We start from the raw sequence: 23,242 nt of genomic DNA, 5'->3' as shown, positions 1-23,242 counted from the left end.
AGACAAGGTCTCACCCTTGCCCAAGCTGGAGTGCGGGGGTTTGATCATAGCTCACTGCAGTCTTGACCTCCTGGGCTGAAGCCACCCTCTTGAGTAGCTGGGATCACAGGCGTGCACCACCATGCCTAGGTAAAACAATGAAAAACAGTTTGTGTGTAGAAACAGGGTCTCATTATGTTGCCTAGGCTGCCCTTGTACTCCTGGGCTCAAGCGATCTTCCCACCTTGGCCTCCTAAAGTGTGGGGGTTGTAGGTGTGAGTCTGAGCCACTGCTCCCAGCCTGTGTGAGCTTTTTAGTGCTGGCTGTTTCTGCTGGTTCATGCTCATGGCTCCTTACTTTCTTGTGTACGTGGCTGTCACTATGGCAGTGTGTAGCTCATTATGTTTGAAGAGTTCTTTGTCAGGGTTCCTAGATGCCAAGGCCGAGGCACCTTCCTCAGGAGAGGCTTTGCTTTTGCTTTTGCTAGGTGGCTTTGAGTCTGTGCAGCCTGGGAGTGACCACGTTCACAGGATGAAATTCTGAGCCTCCCAGGCAATAAGTCAGTGTAGGGCTGATCCATGGCCATGATTTATCAGGAGTTTGTTTTTATTACATTATTCTTCTGTATTTTTTTGAGACAAGGTCTCACTCTGTCACCCAGGCTGGAGTGCAGTGGTGCAGTTATGTCTTACTGTAGCCTTGACCTCCTGTGCTCAAGGGATCCTCCTACCTCAGCTTCCCAAGTAGCTGGGACCAGGTGTGTACCACCATGCCTGGCTAAATTAAATTTTTTTTTTTTTTTTTTTTTTTTTTTTAGAGATAGGGTCTCACTGTGATGTCCCGGCTAGTCTTGAACTCGAGCTCAAACAATCCTCCTGCCTTAGCCTCCCAAAGTGCTGGGGCTACAGGCATGAGCGCCTGCGCCAGGCTCCATTCTGCTTTTGTCTCATTCTGTTCAGTGACTTCCCCTGCAGTCTTCAGGGTGAGTTGGTTGGGCAGGCATGCCTCCGGTGTTGACTCCTAGGATGTGGCCCCGTGGGGGTCTCCTGGATTCCTCACCCTGGGTAGCTGAGAAGCTTGAGGCCAAACCTGCTGGTGGCGCAACGGCTGTTGGCCAGCCGTGGGCTGGGCTTGGTGCTGCTCAGCCCCCTGGCCAGGCCGGGCTCTTCCCTTGCTCTTGATGCTCCTCAGTGTTTTTTTTTTTTTTAAGTTAGTGTCTGCTTCTTATTGCCCAGACTGGAATGCAGTGGTGCGCTCTTGCCTCACAGAAACCTCCGCCTCTGGTTCAAGAGATTGTCCTGCCTCAGCCTCCTGAGTAGCTGTAATGACAGGCACCTGACACCACGCCCGGCCAATTTTTGTAGTTTTAGTTGAGACAGGGTTTCACCATGTTCATCAGGCTGGTCTCAAACTCCTGACGTCAAGTGATCTGCCCACCTTGGCCTCCCAAAATGCTGGGATTACAGATGTGAGCCACCATGCCCGGCCTTTTCAGTGTTTTTCTTTGGTGTTTTTTGGCCCAGCATTTTTGGTGGTTTTCACTGGGTACTGTGTCACGTGGCCTAGCCATGGCTGCTGGGTGGAGGCTCCTTCTCCCAGTTAGGAGTCACTGGCCTCTTTGTGTCACCCCTACGTGTAAACCGTGTGGAACAGGCCCCTGTGGGGACGGCCCTGGTGTTCCTGGTGTCTTACGTGCCTGTGGGCTCTGTCCGGCTCTCCAGGACCCCAGTTGGCTCCTGTGTCCTGCAGTGCAGGGGTATGCCTCCAGCTTCTGTGCCTGTGAGAGGAAACCTCTTTGGAAATTTCTTCCTGATACCCACCCACATGCCCTCACATTGCCTCCCCATCTCCCCCTGAAAGATGGCCATGGGCCCCCTCCTGCTGCAGGGTCTCTGGGGCTGCCCCCCTGTGGAAACCTCCACTCAGTTCCTTTCCGTCTTTACCCTTGAGGGTCGACTCCCCTAGGGCAGGGCCTCGCTGGTAGCCCTCAACTCTGGATAACTGCAGGGAGCTCAGGGTGTCTCTAAAATGTGTATTGGATGAGGTCCTGGGTGCAGGGAAGACCTGAGTGCTGATTGCGTTAAGAGAAATGCAGCTGTTCCCAAAGGCTGCCTGGTAGTGCCGGCCTTGTGTCCACAGCATTCCCCAGATGTGTCCCCTGCGAGTCCTCGCTGCCTTCCCCCACCTGATCTGATGCTGCTGGTGACTCCTGGCTGCGCTTGTCGGCTGAACCCTGGGCTGTTTCTTGCACTCCTCGAGGCTGCCAGCTCTCCTGCTCCACATGAGTCGGGTTGATGTTGCTGCTTTGAAGGGGGACATGGGTAGGCTGGGCATGGCTCCTTGCAGCATCTTACGTGCTGTGACCTGTTTCAGGCTGTCCAGGCTTCGCTGAGGTTCTACAGACCTTCAGCACCTGCAAGAAGATGCTGGGCGAGATCCTGTCCGCATTTGAGTTCATGGATGCTGAGTGCATGCATCTGGTTGGCCGCCATCTCCACCTGGCCAGCCCTGTGCAAGGTACCGACCCCCTGCCGCTGGGCAGCGGCTCCTGCAGCTCCTCTTGCACCTCGGGACGTGTGGGACGGCTCAGAGGCCCTGGGTGGTGGAGGGTCCCTGGGCAGAGTGTGGAGTGGTGTCAGGCTCGTGTGTAAGAAAGCCGCTCCGAACATATTTAGGACAAAGAATAGGCCGCCTGGTCCTGTGTAATGTTTGCAGTTACACAGATTTCCTGGTCACCTACAAGAAGGACGGGAAGGAGCTAAGTTGAGTATGAACAGTGGCCGCTTTTGGACTTTGTTTCCATTTCTAGTTTTCTTTGTTTTCCCATATTGCTTTATGTAAGCATGTGTTACTTTTATGATGGGAAAAAGACCAATAATTTTTTTTTGCGGGGGATGGAGTTTTGCTCTTGCCCAGATTGGAGGACAGTGGGGCAGTCTCGGCTCACTGCAGACTCTGCCTACTGAGTTCAAGCAGTTCTCCTGCCTCAGCCTCCAGAGTAGCTGGGATTACAGTGTGTGCCACCATGCCCAGCTAATTTTTTTAAAAAATTTTTTGGTGAGACAGCATTTTACCATGTTGGCCAGGCTCGTCTCGAACTCTTGACCTCGGGTGATCCACCCCCACTTGGCCTCCCAGAGTACTGGGATGACAGGCCTGAGCTACTGCACCCAGCCTGTTTATTTCTGGGAGACAAGGTCTCATTCTGTGGCTCAGGCTGGCGTACAGTGGATCATGGCTCGCTGTAGCCTCCAACTTCTGGGATCACGTGATCCTCCCACCTCAGTTTCCTGGGTAGCTGTGATCACAGGCATGTGCCTCCAAGCTCAGCTAAGTCTTAATTTTTTTTTAGTTTAGTAGGTACGGAGTCTCATTCTGTTGCCCAGGCTGCTCTCAAACTCTTGAGCTCAAGAAACCTGCCCAGCTTGGCCTCCCAAAGTGCTGGGATCACAGGTGTGAGCCACCTCTCCTGGCCTGGAATTTTCAAATGTCCGTAAAATAGAGCCTCGTGGTGAAGAGCATGCTCTGGTGGAAGTGGCCTCTCAGTGTCTGAGGCCATCACAGGTCCCACCCCATTGCAGCAGCTTCTCCCGACCCTTGCATTTGCTGAGTGGAAAGCCCGCCCCAAGGCCAGTGGGAGGCCCAGAGCAGGTGGAGTGGCCCTCAGGGCTGCTTTGTGCTTTCCAGGGAGTGACATTTCTCTTTGAGATGGAGTTTCACTTTTGTGGCCCAGGCTGGAGTGCAGCGGCATGATCTCAGCTCACCGCAACCTCCGCCTCCCAGGTTCAAGCGATTCTCTTGCCTCAGACTCCTGAGTAGCTGGGACTACAGGCACCTGCCACCACCCTGACTATCTTTTGTGTATTTAGTAGAAATGGGGTTTCACCATGTTGACCAGGCTGGTCTCGAACTCCTGACCTCAGGTGATCTGCCCATCTCAGCCTTCCAAAGTGCTGGGATTACAGGCCTGAGCCACTGCGCCTGGCCAAAAGACGACTTTTTAAACCGTATGAAACAGCTCAACCAGAGAGTCGTGTGCTCCGCAGGCCGCCTGTGTCCTTCTTGGCTGCAGAAGATCAGTGGTTGCTATTTCAGCCCTTCCACCCAAGCAGCCCTGATTCCCGCCCTGGCAGCTGGAGCCTCTGCTCACCCCGCCTTCCTTGCTCACTTCTAGAGAGCCCGTTTTACATCCTCATCGAGACTTCAGGCTCCAACGCAGGCCACGATGCTGAGAAGTTGGGCAGCTTCCTGGAGCACGCGCTGGGCTCCAGCCTGGTGACCGACGGGACCATGGCCACCGACCAGAGGAAAGTCAAGGTGCCCTGTGTGCTGCTCGAGGGCCCCTCCCTCCCTCCCTGCTGGTCCACTCCAGCCTTGTCTCGTGCGGCCCAGAAGGTGTCATTGGTGCAGCCTAGACAGTGTGGGGTGGGGCTGAAATGCGACCAGGTTTCATGGCTTTGATAGAGTAGCCTCTGGATGGAAAATGTACTCCTGGTGTCTAGGTCATTTTCATTAATATTTAAAGCACTTCCTCCCCTCCATGTGCCTCCCCCACCCCAAGCTGCGGGATGAGCAAGGAGATTGCCCCATTGCCGGCCCCCTGGCGCCTGAGGTCCAGCCACCAGTCAGCGGCAACTCCTTTGCAAAGAGTTGTGTAGAATGAGTAGAGGCAGGAGGAACCCCAGGCGCTGTGGAGGCTTAACCTGGACCTTGAGAATCCTGGGGTGGTCAGTTTTCCAGAGGAAGGGGCATTGACTGTGTTAACAGATGATTTGGCCTCTTGGAGGCCAAAGGAAGGAGGGGCAAGGCCTGGGCAGGGAGCCCCCCGTCACCTTCACCGGGGCCTGGGCAGGGAGCCCCCCCGTCACCTTCACCGGGGCCTGGGCAGGGGGAGCCCCCCGTCACCCTCACCGGGGCCTGGGCAGGGGGAGCCCCCCGTCACCCTCACCGGGGCCTGGGCAGGGGGAGCCCCCCCGTCACCTTCGCCGGGGCCTGGGCAGGGGGAGCCCCCCGTCACCTTCGCCGGGGCCTGGGCAGGGGGAGCCCCCCGTCACCTTCACCGGGGCCTGGGCAGGCGGAGCCCCCCGTCACCTTCACTGGGGCCAGGGCAGGGATCCCCCTGTCACCTTCACCGGGGCCTGGGCAAGGGGACCCCCCTGTCACCTTCACCGGGGCCTGGGCAAGGGGAGCCCCCTGTCACCTTCACCGGGGCCTGGGCAAGGGGAGCCCCCTGTCACCTTCACCGGGGCCTGGGCAGGGGGTGCAGGCCTTTGTCTCCCGCTGAGTTGATTCCAGGCTCGCCTTAGCCTGGGTCTTGCCCTTACTGTCTCCCCTGTAATCTTCTCCACCGCCTGACTGTCGTGGTTCCACTGCTTCTGGACAGAACAGTGCCTGCTCCCAAGGGCTGGGGTGTGGTTGGCTGGGCTCACTGCTGTGACCCGCTGCCCAGGCTGGGGTACCCTCTGGGTGGATGACAGCTGTGTGATGTGTCTGTTGACTGGCATCGTCGAATGTGCAGGAAAAAGGAGGAGAAAGCAGGAAAGGCATTCCTCGGTCTCTGTCTGCCTTTCCTGCTGTCTCCTAAGTGACTGTGACAGTCGGCTCCTATACATTCTGCCGCAGTAACAAGCAGTCCCCAGACCCCAGTGACCGCAGGAACAGCAGAGGCTCCTCCCTCTCATTCTGTGTGGGTGATTGATGTGGCTGCGTCTGCTCCTGTGACTTCCAGTTCAGGGGCTCAGGCTGACACCACTGCCTGGCCAGTCAGTCTGTTCTCCAGCAGAAAGAGCAGGATGGCTTGAGGGAACACTACTGGGGCTTCTCAGCTTCTGTCTGGAAGGCAAGCAGTGTGAGCCCATCTGTGCTTGGTGGTAGAGGTGGGGGACCCTTGTCCGCAGTGGCTGCTTTGCTGGGGTGGCAGTCATGCAGCTGCCATGCCACCCCAAGGTAGACTGCCCCCACGCCCTCAGCCTCTGCACATCAGCACCCCCGTAACCCCCATGCCCCCAGCCTCCCCACATTAGTCCCTATGCCCCTCTGAGCCTCTGCACAGTAGCCCCTATGCCCCTGCCCAGCCTCTGTACATTAGCCCCATGGCTCCCCACTAGCCTCCACACATCAGCCCCACACCTCCCCCAGGCAGGCTGCCCCCACACCCTCACAGTCCCCATATCAGGCCCCCGCAACCCCAAGGCAGGCTGCCCCCACACCCCCAGCCTCCACACATTAGCCCCACGTTTCCCCCAGGCAGGCTACCCCCATTCCCTCACAGCCCCCGTATCGGGCCCCTGCAACCCCCAGGCAGGCTGCCCCCAATGTCGCCAATGTCCCCACATCAGCCCCCTGCAACCCCCAGGGAGCTGCCCCCAGCCTCCCCACGTGAGTCCCTGTGCCCCACCCAGCCTCCCCACATGAGCCCCTATGCCCCCCCAGCCTCCCCACATGAGCCTGCAGCACCCCCCCAGCAACTCAAATGAGCCTGCAGCCCCTCCGCAGCCTGGTCCAGTCCTAGACTTGTGCCTTGAACATTGATGCCCAGAGCTGGGCTCCTGACCAGGACAGGGCGGGGCAGGGCTGGTCCTGTGTTCACAAAGTCACCTGCAGAAGCTTCCTGGGCCGGGTTCGGGAGAGGCTCCTGTATCTGTCAGCGCCTCATTCTGCTTCATGCTTGACTGGCAGGTCGCCTGGCTTTGTGCTTTGCCAATAGCAAAACCACCCTGTCTTAGGTGTTGGACTTGGTGGGTTGGCCCGGATGTGCAGTTGTGTGCAGTCGCCCTGAGGCTTTTCTCTGCTGTCGTCTGGTGTTGCCCAAGGCTTTGGACAGGTCCTGAGCCCACGGTTTCCACTTCTTGGTGGTCTCTTCCTCCTGGGAGCCCTGGGTTTTGGGACATGTTGAGAAGATGGGCCTTGTGCAGGTCCGGCTGCTGCCAAGGGGGCCCTGTGTTTAACCGGGGACTCTGTGCCCTTCCCCAGGCCTGCCGGAGCCTCACCCCACCCAAGTGGAAGCCACACTGGTCCCACCAGGTGCCCTGGGCCCTTCTGAGCCGTGACCTCGGCGGCCCTCACTGGCACTGCCTGTCCACCCGTTTCGTGTCGTTTGGTTAGCAGACCTGTCGGGGAGATGCCTCCTGTGCCCTTTGCCTACCGGGTTACAGCAGCAACCAGAGCAGGAGAAGCCCTGGCCACAAAACTCACAAAGCAGAAGGAGCAAGCTCAGCCTGTGGCCCCTTGGAGCCAGCAAGCGCCCGGGAGGAGGGCAGGGCCAGGCAGGGTCATGGGTCGTGCCTGGGAGTGCCAGGAGGATTGGAAAGATGACCCTGAGGGGTCATTTCAGCAAAGACAGGGTGTGAGGAACAGGAAGTCTGGTGCAGGAGCACCAAGGCCCTGAGGGGCGTGTATGCCTGCCGTGTTCTAGAACCTTCCACAGATGGGCATGGAGCTGGCTGACTGAGGGGTGAGTGGGTGAAGTGAGAGCCTATCTTGTGGCCTTGGGATGCAAAGAGGTGAGAAGGCCCCTCAGGCAGCTGGTGCCTACCAGGCCATGGAGGGGAAAGCTGTGCCATGTGACCATGATGAAGGAGGGTCTGTAGGAGGTGCCTTTGCTCAGGGCATGGGGTGACCAAGACGAGCTCTGTCGGTTTATGAGGGGCCAGGCACAGTGGCTCACACCTGTCATCCCAGAGCTTTGGGAGGCTGAGGCAGGAGGATCGCTTGAGCCCAGGAGTTTGAGACCAGCCTGGGCAACAGGGTGAGACTTCAAAAAAATTAGGAAAAATTGATGGTGGGGAAATGGGGGAATTTTGGACACTGGCTAGATTCCCAGTGGTGGTGAGGAGTTATTTTTCTGTATGAGTGTAGCATTACGGTTATGTCAACAAAACAGAGCCTTTTTTTTTTTTTAATTTTTTTTTTTTTTTTTTTTTTTTTTTTGAGACGGAGTTTCACTCTTGTTACCCCAGGCTGGAGTGCAATGGCGCGATCTCGGCTCACCGCAACCTCCGCCTCCTGGGTTCAGGCAATTCTCCTGCCTCAGCCTCCTGAGTAGCTGGGATTACAGGCATACACCACCATGCCCAGCTAATTTTTTGTATTTTTAGTAGAGACGGGGTTTCATCACGTTGACCAGGATGGTCTCGATCTCTTGACCTCCTGATCCACCCGCCTCGGCCTCCCAAAGTGCTGGGATTACAGGCTTGAGCCACCGCGCCCGGCTTTTTTTCTTTTTGAGACGGGGTCTCTCACCAGGCTGGAGTGCAGTGACACAGCTGTGCCTCGACCTCCCGGCTCAAGCGATCCTCCTGCCTCCGCCTCCTGAGTAGCTGAGTCTGCAGGTGCCTGCCACCAAACCTAGCTGATTTTTTTTTTTTGAGATGGAGTTTCGCTCTTGTTGCCCAGGCTGGAGTGCAATGGCGCGATCTCGGCTCACCACAGCCTCTGCCTCCTGGGTTCAAGCGATTCTCCTGCCTCAGCCTCCTGAGTAGCTGGGACTGCAGGCACGTGCCACCATACCCAGCTAATTTTTTGTATTTTTAGTAGAGACGGGGTTTCACCATGTTGACCAGGATGGTCTTCATCTCTTGACCTCGTGATCCATCTGCGTCTTGAGACACTGCGACCAGCTAATTTTTTTTTTTTTCTTAAGAGACGGAGTCTCTGTGTGGCTGAGGCTGGTCTCGACTCCTGGGCTCAAGCGATCCTCCTGCCTCAGCCTCTCAAAGCTCTGGGATGACAGGTGTGAGCCACCGGGCCCACCCAAGCGTCTTTCTCTTAGAGTTTCCTGAATGATGGAGTCTCTGGAGGGGCAGGTGCTGGGCTTGAGCCCTGAGCGGGTCCCTGCAGCCCAGGGAGAGTGGCCCTGTCCTCTTCCTTGTAGACGCACATCTCCACAATGAAAGTCTGAGGCAAGTGAAAGTCAAGCAACACAGGCCGGTCTGCCTGAGCCCAGGGTTTGGCCCCAGGTTCTGTTCTGCCTGGTTCCTGCTTCAGCCACTAGCACCATCTGTTTTTCTTCAGATTCCTTCCTCCCCAACGGCCCACCCACCACCGTGTGCCTCCCTCCCCACGGCCCACCCACCCGCCATGTCCTCCCTCCCCACGGCCCACCCACCACCATGTGCCTCCCTCCCCACGGCCCACCCACCTGCCATGTCCCTCCTCCCCACGGCCCACCCACCACCATGTCCCTCCTCCCCACGGCCCACCCACCACCATGTGCCTCCCTCTCCACGGCCCACCCACCACCATGTGCCTCCCTCCCCACGGCCCACCCACCTGCCATGTCCCTCCTCCCCACGGCCCACCCACCACCATGTCCCTCCTCCCCACGGCCCACCCACCACCATGTGCCTCCCTCCCCACGGCCCACCCACCCGCCATGTCCTCCCTCCCCACGGCCCACCCACCACCATGTGCCTCCCTCCCCACGGCCCACCCACCCGCCATGTCCTCCCTCCCCACGGCCCACCCACCACCATGTGCCTCCCTCCCCACGGCCCACCCACCCGCCATGTCCTCCCTCCCCACGGCCCACCCACCACCATGTGCCTCCCTCCCCACGGCCCACCCACCCGCCATGTCCTCCCTCCCCACGGCCCACCCACCACCATGTGCCTCCCTCCCCACGGCCCACCCACCCGCCATGTCCCTCCTCCCCAACGGCCCACCCACCTGCCATGTCCCTCCTCCCCACGGCCCACCCACCACCATGTCCCTCCTCCCCACGGCCCACCCACCCGCCATGTCCCTCCTCCCCACGGCCCACCCACCTGCCATGTCCCTCCTCCCCACGGCCCACCCACCACCATGTCCCTCCTCCCCACGGCCCACCCACCACCATGTCCCTCCTCCCCACGGCCCACCCACCCGCTATGTCCTCCCTCCCCACGGCCCACCCACCCGCCACGTCCCTCCTCCCCACGGCCCACCCACCCGCCACGTCCCTCCTCCCCACGGCCCACCCACCCGCCATGTCCCTCCCTCCTAGATGGCCTGCCTGCTGCGTCCCTCCCGCCCTGACATACCCCTTGAGCTGCATGTGCTCTGTGCTGTCCTCCTGTCTGCCTTCGTCCGTTTTTGTGCCCCTTCCCTACCCTGCCCTGGTTCAGGGAGTGTCCAGGGCCCATCCTCATCCTCAGGGCCTTCCCTGGCCCTTGCTGCTCTGTCCTGACATGACCTGAAGCTGCAGAGTGTGCACCTCCTGCCCCCGTCATTGCTGACCCCCTCCTAGGAGGTGCTCCCCCGCCTGATTGCCAGGGTCCCAGGGGACTTGGTGCTGCCATGGAGCCTGGGGCATTCACTGTCTTGGGTTGGAGTGTGACAGCTGGTCTGGGGTATTCACTGTCTTGGGTCAATTCTGGGGTTGAAGTCACACCTGGTTCTGGGCATTGACTGTCACAGGTCAGTTCTGGGGTTGGAGCCACAGCTGGTCAGGTACAGTCACAGCTCCGGGTGGATTCTGGGGTCGGAGCCACAGCTGGTCTGGGACAGTCACAGCTCCGGGTGGATTCTGGGGTCGGAGCCACAGCTGGTCTGGGAGAGTCACTGCTCCGGGTGGATTCTGGGGTCGGAGCCACAGCTGGTCTGGGACAGTCATAACTCTGGGTCGATTCTGGGGTCGGAGCCACAGCTGGTCTGGGAGAGTCACAGCTCCGGGTGGATTCTGGGGTCGGAGCCACAGCTGGTCTGGGAGAGTCACAGCTCCGGGTGGATTCTGGGGTCGGAGCCACAGCTGGTCTGGGAGAGTCACTGCTCTGGGTGGATTCTGGGGTTGGAGTCACAGCTGGTCTGGGTATTCACTGTCCTGGGTCTATTCCAGAGTGGGAGCTACACCTGGTCTGGGGCAGTCACTGTCCTGGGTCAGTTTTGGGGTCGGAGCCACAGCTGGTGAATAAGCAGAACGTGCCGCCACCCAACCCAGTGTGGTGTGCCCCTGGGTGCCGTCCCCGTCACCAGCCTGTGTCTCGCCTCATCTCATCCTTAGATGCTGTGGGCCCTGAGGGAGCGGATCACGGAGGCACTGAGTCGGGACGGCTACGTGTACAAGTACGACCTCTCCCTCCCCGTGGAGCGGCTCTACGACATCGTGACCGACCTGCGTGCCCGCCTTGGCCCGCAGGCCAAGCACGTGGTGGGCTACGGCCACCTGGGTGAGCGGCGCCCTGGGGCCGCGGTGGTCCTGCGTGTGCTGGGTGGTGGGCTCCACTGTCACAGTCGCCCGTGGGGCTGTGAGGCAGCGCAGGTTGGCCGTGGTCTCTGGCTCAGCACGTCTCCCGTAGATGCCGGCAGACCACCACATCTAACGGGGAAGGGAAAATCCTCGTCATTGTCATTACTTGTTTTGGGTATTTTGGAAAGGACTCTGCTGTTGTGCACTTCTAATGGCAGAGCACATGGCTCAGCTTGCCAGACATTCCGGGGTCTTCGCTGGAATGCACAGTTGGGGGGCATTAGCCTTGACCCCGGAGTTCAGGATGCGGGTCTCGGGGGCCCCTCCCGCAGGGCCCGGCCCCCAGGCCTCTTCAGTGCTTGGCACATACCCCTTCAGATGGAAGGATTTCAAAACCAGTTTCTGATCATCTTTTTTTTTTTTGCAGAAAAATCATGCTTTCACATGCAGGCTATTAATTCGTAAGAAGAAAATGTTTCATTACTATTTTTTTTTGAGACAGAGTTTCACTCTTGTTGTCCAAGCTGGAGAGCCATGGTGCAATATTGGCTCACTGCAACCTCCACCTGATGGGTTCAAGTGATTCTCCTGCTTCAGCCTCCTAAGTAACTGGGATTATAGTCACCTGCCACCAAACCTGGCTAATTTTTATATTTTTAGTAGAGACAGGGTTTCACCATATTGCCCAGGCTGGTCTTGAACGCCTGACCTCCAGTGATCTTCCCGCCTCGGCTTCCCAAAGTGCTGGGATTACAGGAGTGAGCCGCTGTGCTGGGCCATTTTCTTACCGGTTCTTTGGAGCCCTGGAGTAAGGTGTCTAAAAGGCCAGCTTATAGGGCAGGGGTGGGAACAGGGCTCGGGGTGTGGAGTGTGGCTTTGGGGCCTGATAGGTGCTCACTCCAGCTTCTTCTCTGCCTGGTGGCACTGCAGTCACTGACCTGAAGCCTCCATCCACCTGCCAGTAAATGGGATTCAGGTGCCACCTGAAGGAGGGCCTAGGGTTTTGTTTGTGATACTAATATGTATTACTTACAAAGGGCTGTGCTGTCCCAGGCATCATTCTAAGCACTTGATGTGGAGGAACTTCTCTGCACAGCAGCTTTTAGGAGTGGTGTTGCTGCCTCTCTCTTACATGTAAACAGGTTCACAGAATTTAAGTAACTTGCTCAAAGTTGCCCAGCCTGGGGATGGGTCCATCCGGCAGATTGAAGTTGGATGGATGGTAATCTTCTGTGTTAGGAAGGCAGGATTCCTGAGTGGTAATGGGGTGAGGGCACGATGGGTGTGTCATCACCCAGAGAAGAGAAGTGTGGGAGCCCCAAGAATTCGGAATGTGACCTCGAGCCAGGAGGCTTCCTCTTCTTCGGGTAACTCCAGCCTCTCTCGGCCACAGATAAAACAGACCATCTTGGTCAGAATTGGAGTGAGCCCTCTGTTACTTTGCAAAAGCAAGAATGGGCTGGGTGTGGTGGCTCATGCCTGCATTCCCAGCACTATGGGAGGCTGGGGTGGTGGATCACCTGAGGTCAGAAGTTCGAGACCAGCCTGGCCAACATAATGAAATGCTGCCTCCACTAAACATACAAAACAGTAGCAGGGCGTGGTGGTGGGCGCCTGTAATCCCAGCTACTTGGGAGGCTGAGGCAGGAGAATCGCTTGAACCCTGGAGGCAGATTGCACCACTGCACTCCATCCTGGGTGACAAGTGAAACTATATCTCAAAAAAAAAAAAAAAAGAACAAGAATGACTGTTGAATTTTTCAAATGCTCTTCCTGCACCTGCCCTGGTCACCAGACTCATCCAATTTCAGAGCGACCGTTGGGTGTAACTCATGTGTGATCAGTGTGGTGAGGTACACCGAACGGTCGCTCTGAAGTCAATGACTCTGTGTTTCTGGGGTGGACCCAGGGCGGCCATGATCCTTGTTGTATTTTGCTAGATTGAGTTTGTGTTTGCTGTGGGATTTTGACAGGGGTCTTAGTGGGTGATTCTGTTCTGCACTGTTTCCTTCTGCTGTCTCTGCTGGATTTTGGTATCAAAATCATAACATGAATATTATGCAGAACTTGCCAGTGAAGCTGTTTGGGCCTGGAGGTTTTTTGGGGGAGTATTTTAAAATTATAGCTCCATTTCTTTAATAGCTGTGGGACTTTTGAGCTTTCCTTTCTTCTAGATTGGTTTTGCTAAATTGTTTTTCCATATTAGCATAAAGTTGTTCACATATTCGTTTGTTGTCTTTGTATGTAGCATTTGTGGGATGCCCCCACACCCTTTTTTTTGTGGGGACAGGATCTCGCTGTCGCCCAAGCTGAAGTGCAGTGGCATAATCATGGCTCACCACAGCCTCACCCTTCTGGGATCAAAGAGGCCTGCCACCTCAGACACACCACCAGGCCTGGCTAACAAAAAATTTTTTTTTGTAGGCCTAGTGTGGTGGCTCACGCTTGTAATCGCAGTGTTTTTAGGAAGCTGAGGCGGGAAGATTGCTGGAGTTTAGGAGTTTTAAGACCAGCCTGGGCAACACAGTGAGATCTGATCTATACCACATATATATTTGTAGCATATATGTGGTATATATACTGTAGAGTCAGGTAGAACCAGCTGTGTGGCTAGGCTGGTCTTGAACCCCTGGCCTCAAGCAGTGCTTCCTCCTTGGCCTCTCAAAGATGCCAGGTGTGAGGCGCTCTGCCTGGGCATTATCTGCTGCTTGCATTATCATTTCCTCCTTGACCCATGGGTTATGCAGAAGTGTATTTCATAATTTCCAAACGTGGTGGTTTTCCAGCTATTTTAAAAATTATTGACTTTGTGTTTATTGCATTACACCCAGGAAACTTGGTCCTCATCAGATCAGGTTATTCAAACTCAATCAGTGGGCAGCTTGTGATCAGCTCTCACCACGGTAGAGTGCTTGAGAAGAATGTGCTCTCCACAGTTGGTGGAATCGGCGTTTGTACAGATCCGTGAGAAAAAGTGTGTACATTGTGTGTTCACTCTACATCCTGCCGAACTGCCAGTCCCCAAGGGAGGCGCTAGAAATCCCGGACCTCGGACTGATGTGTTCGTCCTGCAGCTCTGGAGGTGCTGAAGGCGTGTTCTCAGGGGCGGGCCATGTGAGGTTTGGCGCGGGGTTCCGGTGAGTGGAGTCTCTCGCCTCGCTGGACTCACTCTGTCCCCAGCGTTGCCCGTTGCCTTGGCGTCTGCTTTGTGATCACACAGAGACACTCACTCTCTTTTGTTTCGTGTCTGTCAGATGTGGTGTTTGTGCTCCTGTTGCTTTCAGCCTTTCTGTTCTAGGTGATTTCGGTGTGTTTCTCCGGGACGCCCCCAGACGGTTTTTCATGCCACTTGTTTGCGTCTTTGATGAGAGTGTTTGGCGGTGTGCGTGAGCTGTGGCCAGGTTTCGGGTTTCTTTACTTCACCCTGCTCTTTGTCCCTCACTTCGCGTCGGCTTTTTCCACTAGGTTTTGCTCTTCTTCTGGTTTATGTTGTCACTTAGCTTTTTGCCGTTTACTAACTGTTGGTGGTCATCCTAGCACTGTGGTGGGCATGTCTAGCCCTCTGGGTTTGAGGTTAATCAGTCAGTCCCCGAAAGTGTGTGATGGTGATTTCTCTGTGTCTGCTGGGCTACGTCTGGTTCCTCTTGTTTGCTCAAACTCCATTCTGGATGTTTCTGTGGAAGTATTTTTTATATGTGATTAACATTTAAATCAGTAGATGTTCAGTACAGAAGCTCTCCTGCCACAGGGTGGGTGGGCCTTACCCAATCAGTCGAAGGTCTTTGCCATGGCTTGAGTGGGCCTTACCCAATCAGTCGAAGGCCTTTGCCATGGCATGGGTGGGCCTTACCCAGTCAGTGAAGGCCTCGAGCAAAAATCTAAGGTCTCTCAAGGAAGGGGATTCTGACCCGATGGAGACCTGAGCTGCAGCCCCACCTCCTGCTGGGATCTCCAGCGTGCTGACCTGCACTTCAGATTTTGGACTTGGCTCCTCCCGTCTGGAGTCAGCGTCTGTCTGTTGTCTCCCTGTGCCTTGCTGCGTCTCCATTTTTCTCTCCGTGCGTCTTCCTCTAAGTGTGTCTCCTCTCACTCTAGCTCGCGCACTCTGCACACTCGCCCTGCTGGTTTTGCCTCTGGGAGCCCTTGTGGGTGTGCAGCTCGAGGGCTTCGTGGCCCGTCAACATTCGCTGTTTTCCCCAGTGGCTTATGGTCAGCCCCTGTATTCACGGGCTCCACATCCGCAGATTCAGTAACAGTGCAGCACTAAAAAACAATGCAAATGAAAGACACTGCAGTGTAACAGCGGCTGACAGCGTTTCTGTTGCACCAGCGTTGTAAGTGACCTAGAGGGATTTGAAGTATACGGGAGGAGCCGGGTGTGGTGGCTTACGTGAGCCGGTAATCCCAGTACTTTGGGAGCCTCTGGCGGATCATCAGGCCAGGAGTTCAAGACCAGCCTGGTCAACATGGCGAAACCCCTTCTCTACTAAAAATGCAAAAGTAGCCGGGTGTGGTGGTGGCTGCCTATAATCTCAGCTACTCGGGAGGCGGAGGCAGGAGAATCACTCGAACCCAGGAGACGGAGGTTGAAATGACACAAGATCGTACCACTTCAGCCTGGGCAAAAGAGTGAAACTCCATCTCAAAAAAAAAAAAGCATACAGGAGGCCGTGTGTGGTTTATTTGCAAATCCCACACCATTTTCTGTCAGGGACTCGAGCATCTGAGGAATTTGATGTCTGAGGGGTCCTGTATCCAGGCCCCTGGGACACCGAGGGCCCCTGCATGCTGTTTGGGCCTTATGCTGGTTCTGCTGCATTCAGCCACGTGTCACCCTGTCACCATGCTGATTCTGTGTGGCCAGTGTACCCACAGCCTCCACCTCAATCGCAGCCTCCACGCTGTTTTCCTTGGCATGGAAAACAGGTGTCAGAACGGTTCAGATTTCGTCTGGAAATGTCCCGATGTCGTTGATAAAAACGTCTTTTCCCCAGTGGATTTCAGTGGTTCTGGGTTGACAGTCACTTCCCAGCGGCAGAGGGGAGCCTCCTTCTGCCTCTCTTTCTGCCCTTTCTGACGCCTGCTGGGCAGGGCCGTGCCCTTGGGGCGGAATGGAGGGAATCCGCTTTTTCTTTCTTGTGGCTTTCAGCTCCTTCCGCTGTCTTTGGGGTTCTGCAGTTTCACTCTGGTCTGGCGGGGGGAGTGTTTGCTTACCTGCTTGGCACTTGCTGGGCTTCGGGGTCTTGCTGGCTTTAGAAGTTCCTCAGCCGCCAGAGTCTCTTCAAACAGCGCTTCCCTCCCTCTCTTCTCTTCCTGGAACTCGGTCCCAGCCCCACCTGGCTTTCGGATTCTGCCCGTCGTTGTCTGCGGCTTGGCGGTCTCTGCCGCTGTGATCTGCCGTCAGACCTGTCCGTTCAGCGCCACAGGCCAGCACTATGTGTTTCATCTCCAGGAGATTGGCGTGGATGTTTAAAAGCTGCTGGGTCAGATTTTGTGGTTTTGTACTTTTGACAGCTTGGTGTTCTGTGTCTGGAAGTGAGTGTTGGAGGCGTTTCTGGGTCTGATTCTGACCTTGCCCGCGGTGGTTTGTCTTGTGTGTGTGATTTTTGGCGTGAGCTCATATTCGTTAGATGTTTATCTGTAGGAATTATTTGAGGCCTGCAGGGGAGGTGGTTTGCTTTTGCAGTGGGTGGGGAGGGTGAGGGCCCCCGGGCCCCGCCTGGAAGTGCTTCACGCCTCAATCTGCGGGTTCTCAGCTCGGCGCCTTTGGGACCCAAGGCAGCCTGAGTTCCGGCTGCAGATCTGGGTGCTGTTGCTCGGGTGGCGATCAGGTGTTGCTCAATGATGGGAATGCGTCCTGAGCAGTGTGTCGTTAGGTGGTTTCGTTTTGTATGAGCACCACAGAGGGCACGCATGCCCAGACGGCACAGCCTTGTACACACCGAGGCGGTGTGGCATAGCCATCGCCTGAGGTGACAAACCACAGCTGTCATCCACGTCACGCTGGAAGCCGTTGTGACACGATGCTAGTGTGTGCCTCAACACAAAAGGTTGTCCTAGGAAAGGCACCAGAGAAGTGTGGTATAAAAAATGCCACATCTGTGTAGGGTGCTTACCACAGGTGGGTCTGCAGAATTGGGGCTCTGGCAAGGCAGTGAGTGAGCGGTGGGTGAGCAGTGGGTGGTGGGTGAGCGGTGGGTGAGTGGTGGGTGAGCGGTGGGTGGTGGGTGAGCGGTGGGTGGTGGGTGAGTGGTAGGTGAGTGGTGGGTGAGTGGTGGGTGGTGGGTGGGTGGTGGGTGAGTGGTGGGTGGGCGGTGGGTGAGTGGTGGGTGAGCGGTGGGTGGTGGGTGAGCGGTGGGTGAGCGGTTGGTGGTGGGTGAGCGGTGGGTGAGCGGTGGGTGAGTGGTGGGTGAGCGGTGGGTGGTGGGTGAGCGGTGGGTGGTGGGTGAGTGGTGGGTGAGTGGTGGATGAGCCGCGGGTGACCGGTGGGTGATTGGTGGGTGAGTGGTGAGTGGTGAGTGGTGGGTAAGTGGTGGGCAAGAGCGTAGGGCCTGTGCACTCCTCTAGACCTGATCGCACACAGAACTACACCAAACAGATTTTAAAAAGTAATTGTGCTACAACCTGGTGACGTCATAATTGAAGCGATGGGAATTTTTCTGCTCCACTGTAATGGTTTGGGACTAACGTCATCTCTGTGGTCCGGGGTTGAGGGAGCCACTGCTGTGAAGCGTGACTGTGCTCACATACTCTGTGGGACCCCAGGCACGTGGCGCACACCTGTCGTCTTGGCGCTTTGGGGAGCAGAGATGGGTGGACTGCTTGAGGTCAGGACTTCAAGACCAGCCTGGCAGCATAGTGAGACCCCCCCGCCATCTCTACAAAGAAATAATTAGCTGGGTGTGGTGGCACACGCCTGTGGTCCCAGCTCCTCAGGAGGCTGAGCTAGGAGGGCTGCCTGGGCACGGGTGGTGGATGTGCAGACTGAGGATCGCTCTCCTGCACTCCAGCCCGGGTGATGGAGGGGACCCTGTCTCGAAAAAACAAGCCAGCCAACGTATTCTGTGGAAATGCTGCTTCTCCTTTCCCAGCCAGTCCTCCCTGGGCACGGCCTTGGTGGGGGTTGTGTTTACCCCTCTCTGGCTTGAGTGTGTGTCGGTGGGACTGTCGGGGTCCCTGCTACACTCCCTGCCTCGGGGGGACTGAGGGGGTCCCTGCTTTACTCCCTGCCTCGGGGGGACTGAGGGGGGGTCCCTGCTTTACTCCCTGCCTGGGGGGACTGAGGGGGTCCCTGCTTCACTCCCTGCCCTGGGGGGACTGAGGGGGTCCCTGCTATACTCCCTGCCTCGGGGGGACTGAGGGGGTCCCTGCTTTACTCCCTGCCCTGGGGGGACTGAGGGGGTCCCTGCTATACTCCCTGCCTCGGGGGGACTGAGGGGGTCCCTGCTTTACTCCCTGCCCTGGGGGGACTGAGGGGGGCCCTGCTTTACTCCCTGCCTCGGGGGGACTGAGGGGGGCCCTGCTTTACTCCCTGCCTCGGGGGGACTGAGGAGGGGACCCTGCTTTACTCCCTGCCTCGGGGGGACTGAGGAGGGGTCCCTGCTTTACTCCCTGCCTCGGGGGGACTGAGGGGGTCCCTGCTTTACTCCCTGCCTCGGGGGGACTGAGGGGGTCCCTGCTTTACTCCCTGCCTCGGGGGGACTGAGGGGGTCCCTGCTATACTCCCTGCCTCGGGGGGACTGAGGGGGTCCCTGCTATACTCCCTGCCTCGGGGGGACTGAGGAGGGGTCCCGGCTACACTCCCTGCCCTGGGGGGACTGAGGGGGGGTCCCTGCTTTACTCCCTGCCTCGGGGGGACTGAGGGGGGCCCTGCTTTACTCCCTGCCTCGGGGGGACTGAGGGGGGCCCTGCTTTACTCCCTGCCCTGGGGGGACTGAGGGGGTCCCTGCTTTACTCCCTGCCTCGGGGGGACTGAGGGGGTCCCTGCTTTACTCCCTGCCTCGGGGGGACTGAGGGGGGCCCTGCTTTACTCCCTGCCCTGGGGGGACTGAGGGGGGCCCTGCTTTACTCCCTGCCTCGGGGGGACTGAGGGGGGCCCTGCTTTACTCCCTGCCCTGGGGGGACTGAGGGGGGCCCTGCTTTACTCCCTGCCTCGGGGGGACTGAGGGGGTCCCTGCTTTACTCCCTGCCTCGGGGGGACTGAGGGGGTCCCTGCTTTACTCCCTGCCTCGGGGGGACTGAGGGGGTCCCTGCTTTACTCCCTGCCCTGGGGGGACTGAGGGGGTCCCTGCTTTACTCCCTGCCTCGGGGGGACTGAGGGGGTCCCTGCTTTACTCCCTGCCTCGGGGGGACTGAGGGGGTCCCTGCTTTACTCCCTGCCCTGGGGGGACTGAGGGGGGCCCTGCTTTACTCCCTGCCTCGGGGGGACTGAGGGGGGCCCTGCTTTACTCCCTGCCTCGGGGGGACTGAGGAGGGGACCCTGCTTTACTCCCTGCCTCGGGGGGACTGAGGAGGGGTCCCTGCTTTACTCCCTGCCTCGGGGGGACTGAGGGGGTCCCTGCTTTACTCCCTGCCTCGGGGGGACTGAGGGGGTCCCTGCTTTACTCCCTGCCTCGGGGGGACTGAGGGGGTCCCTGCTATACTCCCTGCCTCGGGGGGACTGAGGGGGTCCCTGCTATACTCCCTGCCTCGGGGGGACTGAGGAGGGGTCCCGGCTACACTCCCTGCCCTGGGGGGACTGAGGGGGGGTCCCTGCTTTACTCCCTGCCTCGGGGGGACTGAGGGGGGCCCTGCTTTACTCCCTGCCTCGGGGGGACTGAGGGGGGCCCTGCTTTACTCCCTGCCTCGGGGGGACTGAGGGGTCCCTGCTATACTCCCTGCCTGGGGTTTGTTCTGGTAGGGGTGGAGAAATAGTTTTCTGTCTATTTCCTGTTCTAGTTCCCAGCTGGCATGGACCCTGTAGCTAAAGACAGATTAACAGGAGAAGCACAGGCTCATCAACATGTGGGTTTCACAGCCACCTGGGAGCCCCGGGAATGAGTGATTCTCAAACAGGTGGCTGTGAATTCAGGCCCACATGGTCTCTCAACCAACAGTCACGATTTAGGGATGTCACAGGCAGGACGTGGACTGAGTCTCCAGGTGGTGTCTCGGAGGGGGCATGGAGCTGGCAGAGGATGGCAAGGCCTGAGCTGCCTTTACCTTTGTCCATGCTAGTAGAGGGAGGGGCCTCTGCCCATAATTCCTGTTGTACTCTTAGGCATCATGTGAGTGGGGAGAGCTTTTCTTGGACCTGCCGCTTCTCAGTTCCTTTGTGGGAACACAGTCTTCACCCCAACATGGCACAGTTCGGGGTGGTGCGTCCTGGTTTGCCTCTGGGGTCCCTCCTCAGTGTCCAGCTCTGCGTTAAAAGCCACTGTTCTTGTCCTGGCAGCCCTTGAGCTGGTTTCTGGCTCCCTCTCCTGCTGGCCTGGAGGTGGGGTGGGGTCCTCACTTGGCCCTGACTCTGGCTCTGCCCAGCCTCTCTGAGCCATCACCTGCTTCATCTCTGAGGTCAGAAGAGGGGGTTGTGCCTGGGCCGGGCCAGAGCCAGGGTCTGTTGGGAGAGTTCTGAGAGGCACTGCTCTGGGGGCTCATTGTGGGGTGAGTGGACTGGAGGGGAGGTGGCTGGGGGCTGGACTGTGTCTGCAGTGGGCACTGGCTGCACAGCTCCAGGGGCGGAGACTGTGGGATGGGGGTGTCTGATAGAGCTGCCCTGGGGTGGTGACTGTGGGGGATGGGGGTGTCTGATAGAGCTGCCCTGGGGTGGTGACTGTGGGGGATGGGGGTGTCTGATAGAGCTGCCCTGGGGTGGTGACTGTGGGGGATGGGGGTGTCTGATAGAGCTGCCCTGGGGTGGTGACTGGGGGGGGGGCGTCCAGGTAGAGCTGCCCCAGGGGCAGTGACTTTGGGGTTTGGTTGGGGGGACATCCAGATAGAGCTGCCCTGGGGCAATGACTGGGGGGGGTGTCTGATAGAACTGCCCTGGGGTGGTGACTATGGTGGGGGGTATCTGATAGAGCTGCCCTGGGGCAGTGACTGTGGTGGGGAGTGTCTGATAGAGCTGCCCTGGGGTGGTGACTGTTGGGGGATGGGGGTGTCTGATAGAGCTGCCCTGGGGTGGTGACTGTTGGGGGGTCATCCAGATGGAGCTGCCCCAGGGGCAGTGACTTTGGGGTTTGATGGGGGCATCCGGATAGAGCGGCCCTGGGCACCACTGTGGACCCCTCTATCTGACCAGGTGCTGGGGGTACAGGCTGGGAGACTGCCCTGGGCTCTTCCAGGTCAGGACGGAGGCAGTGGCAGGTGGTCGCTCAAGTGATCAGTCTCGGCTCAGGGAGATGGGAGCCCTGGGCTGGCCTCAAGCGGAGGGTGTCGGAAGCGGGGGAGAACTTGGGGAGAGAAGCATGGAGAAGCCAAGGTAGCCGACGTCCCAGAGCAGGTGTCGCGAGGGTGAGGCTCAGCCAGGGGGGTCTTGGAGTTGCTGGGGAAGGAATCTCAGGAGGGGCTGTGGGGGGAGGAGTGGGTCCCGGAGGCTGCCCCGCCCAGCCTGACCCTAGTGCCCTTGTCCTTCCAGGAGACGGTAACCTACACCTCAATGTGACGGCGGAGGCCTTCAGCCCGTCGCTCCTGGGCGCCCTGGAGCCTCACGTGTACGAGTGGACGGCCAGGCAGCAGGGCAGCGTCAGCGCGGAGCATGGCGTGGGCTTCAGGAAGAGGGACGTGCTGGGCTACAGCAAGCCACGCGAGGCCCTGCAGCTCATGCAGCAGCTCAAGGCCCTGCTGGACCCCAAGGGCATCCTCAACCCCTACAAGACGCTGCCCAGCCAGGCCTGACGGCCGCTCCCGTCACTACCAAGGCCCGCTGGGGGTCAGCGATGGTTCTCGGGGCGGGAGTGTTGTGCTGGGTCTGAGTGATGAGCTGGCGGTGGGCAGGGGACCGTGGCCCACACTGGGAACTGCAGGAGTGTCTGGCAGAGCTGGGGGTGGAATAGACTCCCTCCTTTGCAGGCAGGGCGAGGTGAGGCCTCTGCTGCTGTCTTGACCGGTCAGGGTGGCATCAGCCTTGCCCGTGGGGAAGCGGAACTGGGTCTCACTTGCCTGGTTGGGGCGGTCTCTGGCTCTGCCTTGCTTGCCGAAGCTCTGAGGCACTGGGTGGTTCTTCTGCCATTTGCTGCTGGTGGGTAGTGGGGGGTTGTGGGCAGGGCCACGTAGGCCACGATCCTGGGTTGCCGAGATGACCCAGGCGCTGAGGCTCTGCTGAACGGATCCGGGTCCCACAGGCCGTGGGTGCCCTTGGGAGGGGTGGCGGTGGCTGGTGTCTGGGCCTGAGTGACAGGAACGTGTTGCTTCCTCCGTCTTCTAGAGGGCCTGCGGCTGGGAAGACACTCCACCAGGGCGAGCTGTGCTCTTGAGTCTCAGGGACTGCTTCTGCAGAGGGTGTGCGGAGGCGTGAGTGAGGCCGCTGTGGAGCGCTCCTGCCGGCCAGCAGCCCTGGGCAACCAGTGGGCTGTGTGACGCACTTGGGGGCACCTCTGCTTCTGTCGTGAATGTCCAGTAAAACCTGAATTGGCTGCAACCTTCTCTGTGCTTTTGTCACTGGAAAATCATCTTGCGAAGCCCGTCTGGAAGTGCCTATGCGTCCTGTTCCCAAAACCCCTGGGCGCTGGGGCCATAGTGTGGCCGGGGCCTGGCCCTGCTGTGACTGTTGCTGTGCTCTCCCTGCTCCTGTCCCCATGCACTGTCCCAGCAGTGGCTGAGCTGCAGCCTGCATGGGGCAGGCCTGGACGTGGAGTGGGCACCTTGTGGCTCCTGGTGGCGCTGGAGGTCCTCAGCGGCTGGGCCTGTCCAAGGTGATCCGCAGGCCCCTCCTGTCCCTGTGGGCGTCAAGGTGCTCGGATCCTGCTCAGAGGTGGAAACGTGCCTCTGACCCTGCTGCCCTGCAGAGCCCGCCTGCCTAGCTGGGGCCCTCTGGACAGGCCACTCTTCGCCATCCCAGGCCGGGAACCCTGGGCACCTGTACAATGTCTGTTGCGTAGAGCAGACCCCAGGCCCCATGGG

The 23,242-nt window shown here is 58.5% G+C and overlaps 1 protein-coding gene and 1 pseudogene across 4 annotated transcripts in view; both read left to right on the top strand.

Moving 5' to 3' along the window:
- Positions 1–22,760, top strand: part of D2HGDH (D-2-hydroxyglutarate dehydrogenase) — a 33,499-nt gene extending 10,739 nt beyond the window's left edge. Inside the window, exons 7-12 of one of the 4 annotated variants that reach the window (XM_074398696.1) lie at positions 797–961; positions 2,353–2,496; positions 4,154–4,296; positions 10,958–11,123; positions 21,759–22,052; positions 22,548–22,760. In XM_074398696.1, the coding sequence (XP_074254797.1) occupies positions 797–961; positions 2,353–2,496; positions 4,154–4,296; positions 10,958–11,123; positions 21,759–22,018 (878 nt within the window). In that variant the 3' untranslated portion in view covers positions 22,019–22,052; positions 22,548–22,760. Of the gene's footprint in view, positions 1–796; positions 962–2,352; positions 2,497–4,153; positions 4,297–10,957; positions 11,124–21,758 lie in introns of all 4 variants that reach the window. The other 3 variants (XM_074398695.1, XM_039469996.2, XM_074398697.1) reach the window with 3 other exon arrangements.
- On the top strand, positions 9,912–10,951 carry LOC141584717 (uncharacterized; annotated as a pseudogene).
- Positions 22,761–23,242: the final 482 nt, after the last annotated feature.

Source organism: Saimiri boliviensis, chromosome 5, assembly GCF_048565385.1.
Source record: "Saimiri boliviensis isolate mSaiBol1 chromosome 5, mSaiBol1.pri, whole genome shotgun sequence".
Taxonomy (NCBI): domain Eukaryota; kingdom Metazoa; phylum Chordata; class Mammalia; order Primates; family Cebidae; genus Saimiri; species Saimiri boliviensis.
Note: the sequence above shows the minus strand (reverse complement) of the source record. Positions and strands in the feature narration are given on the sequence as shown.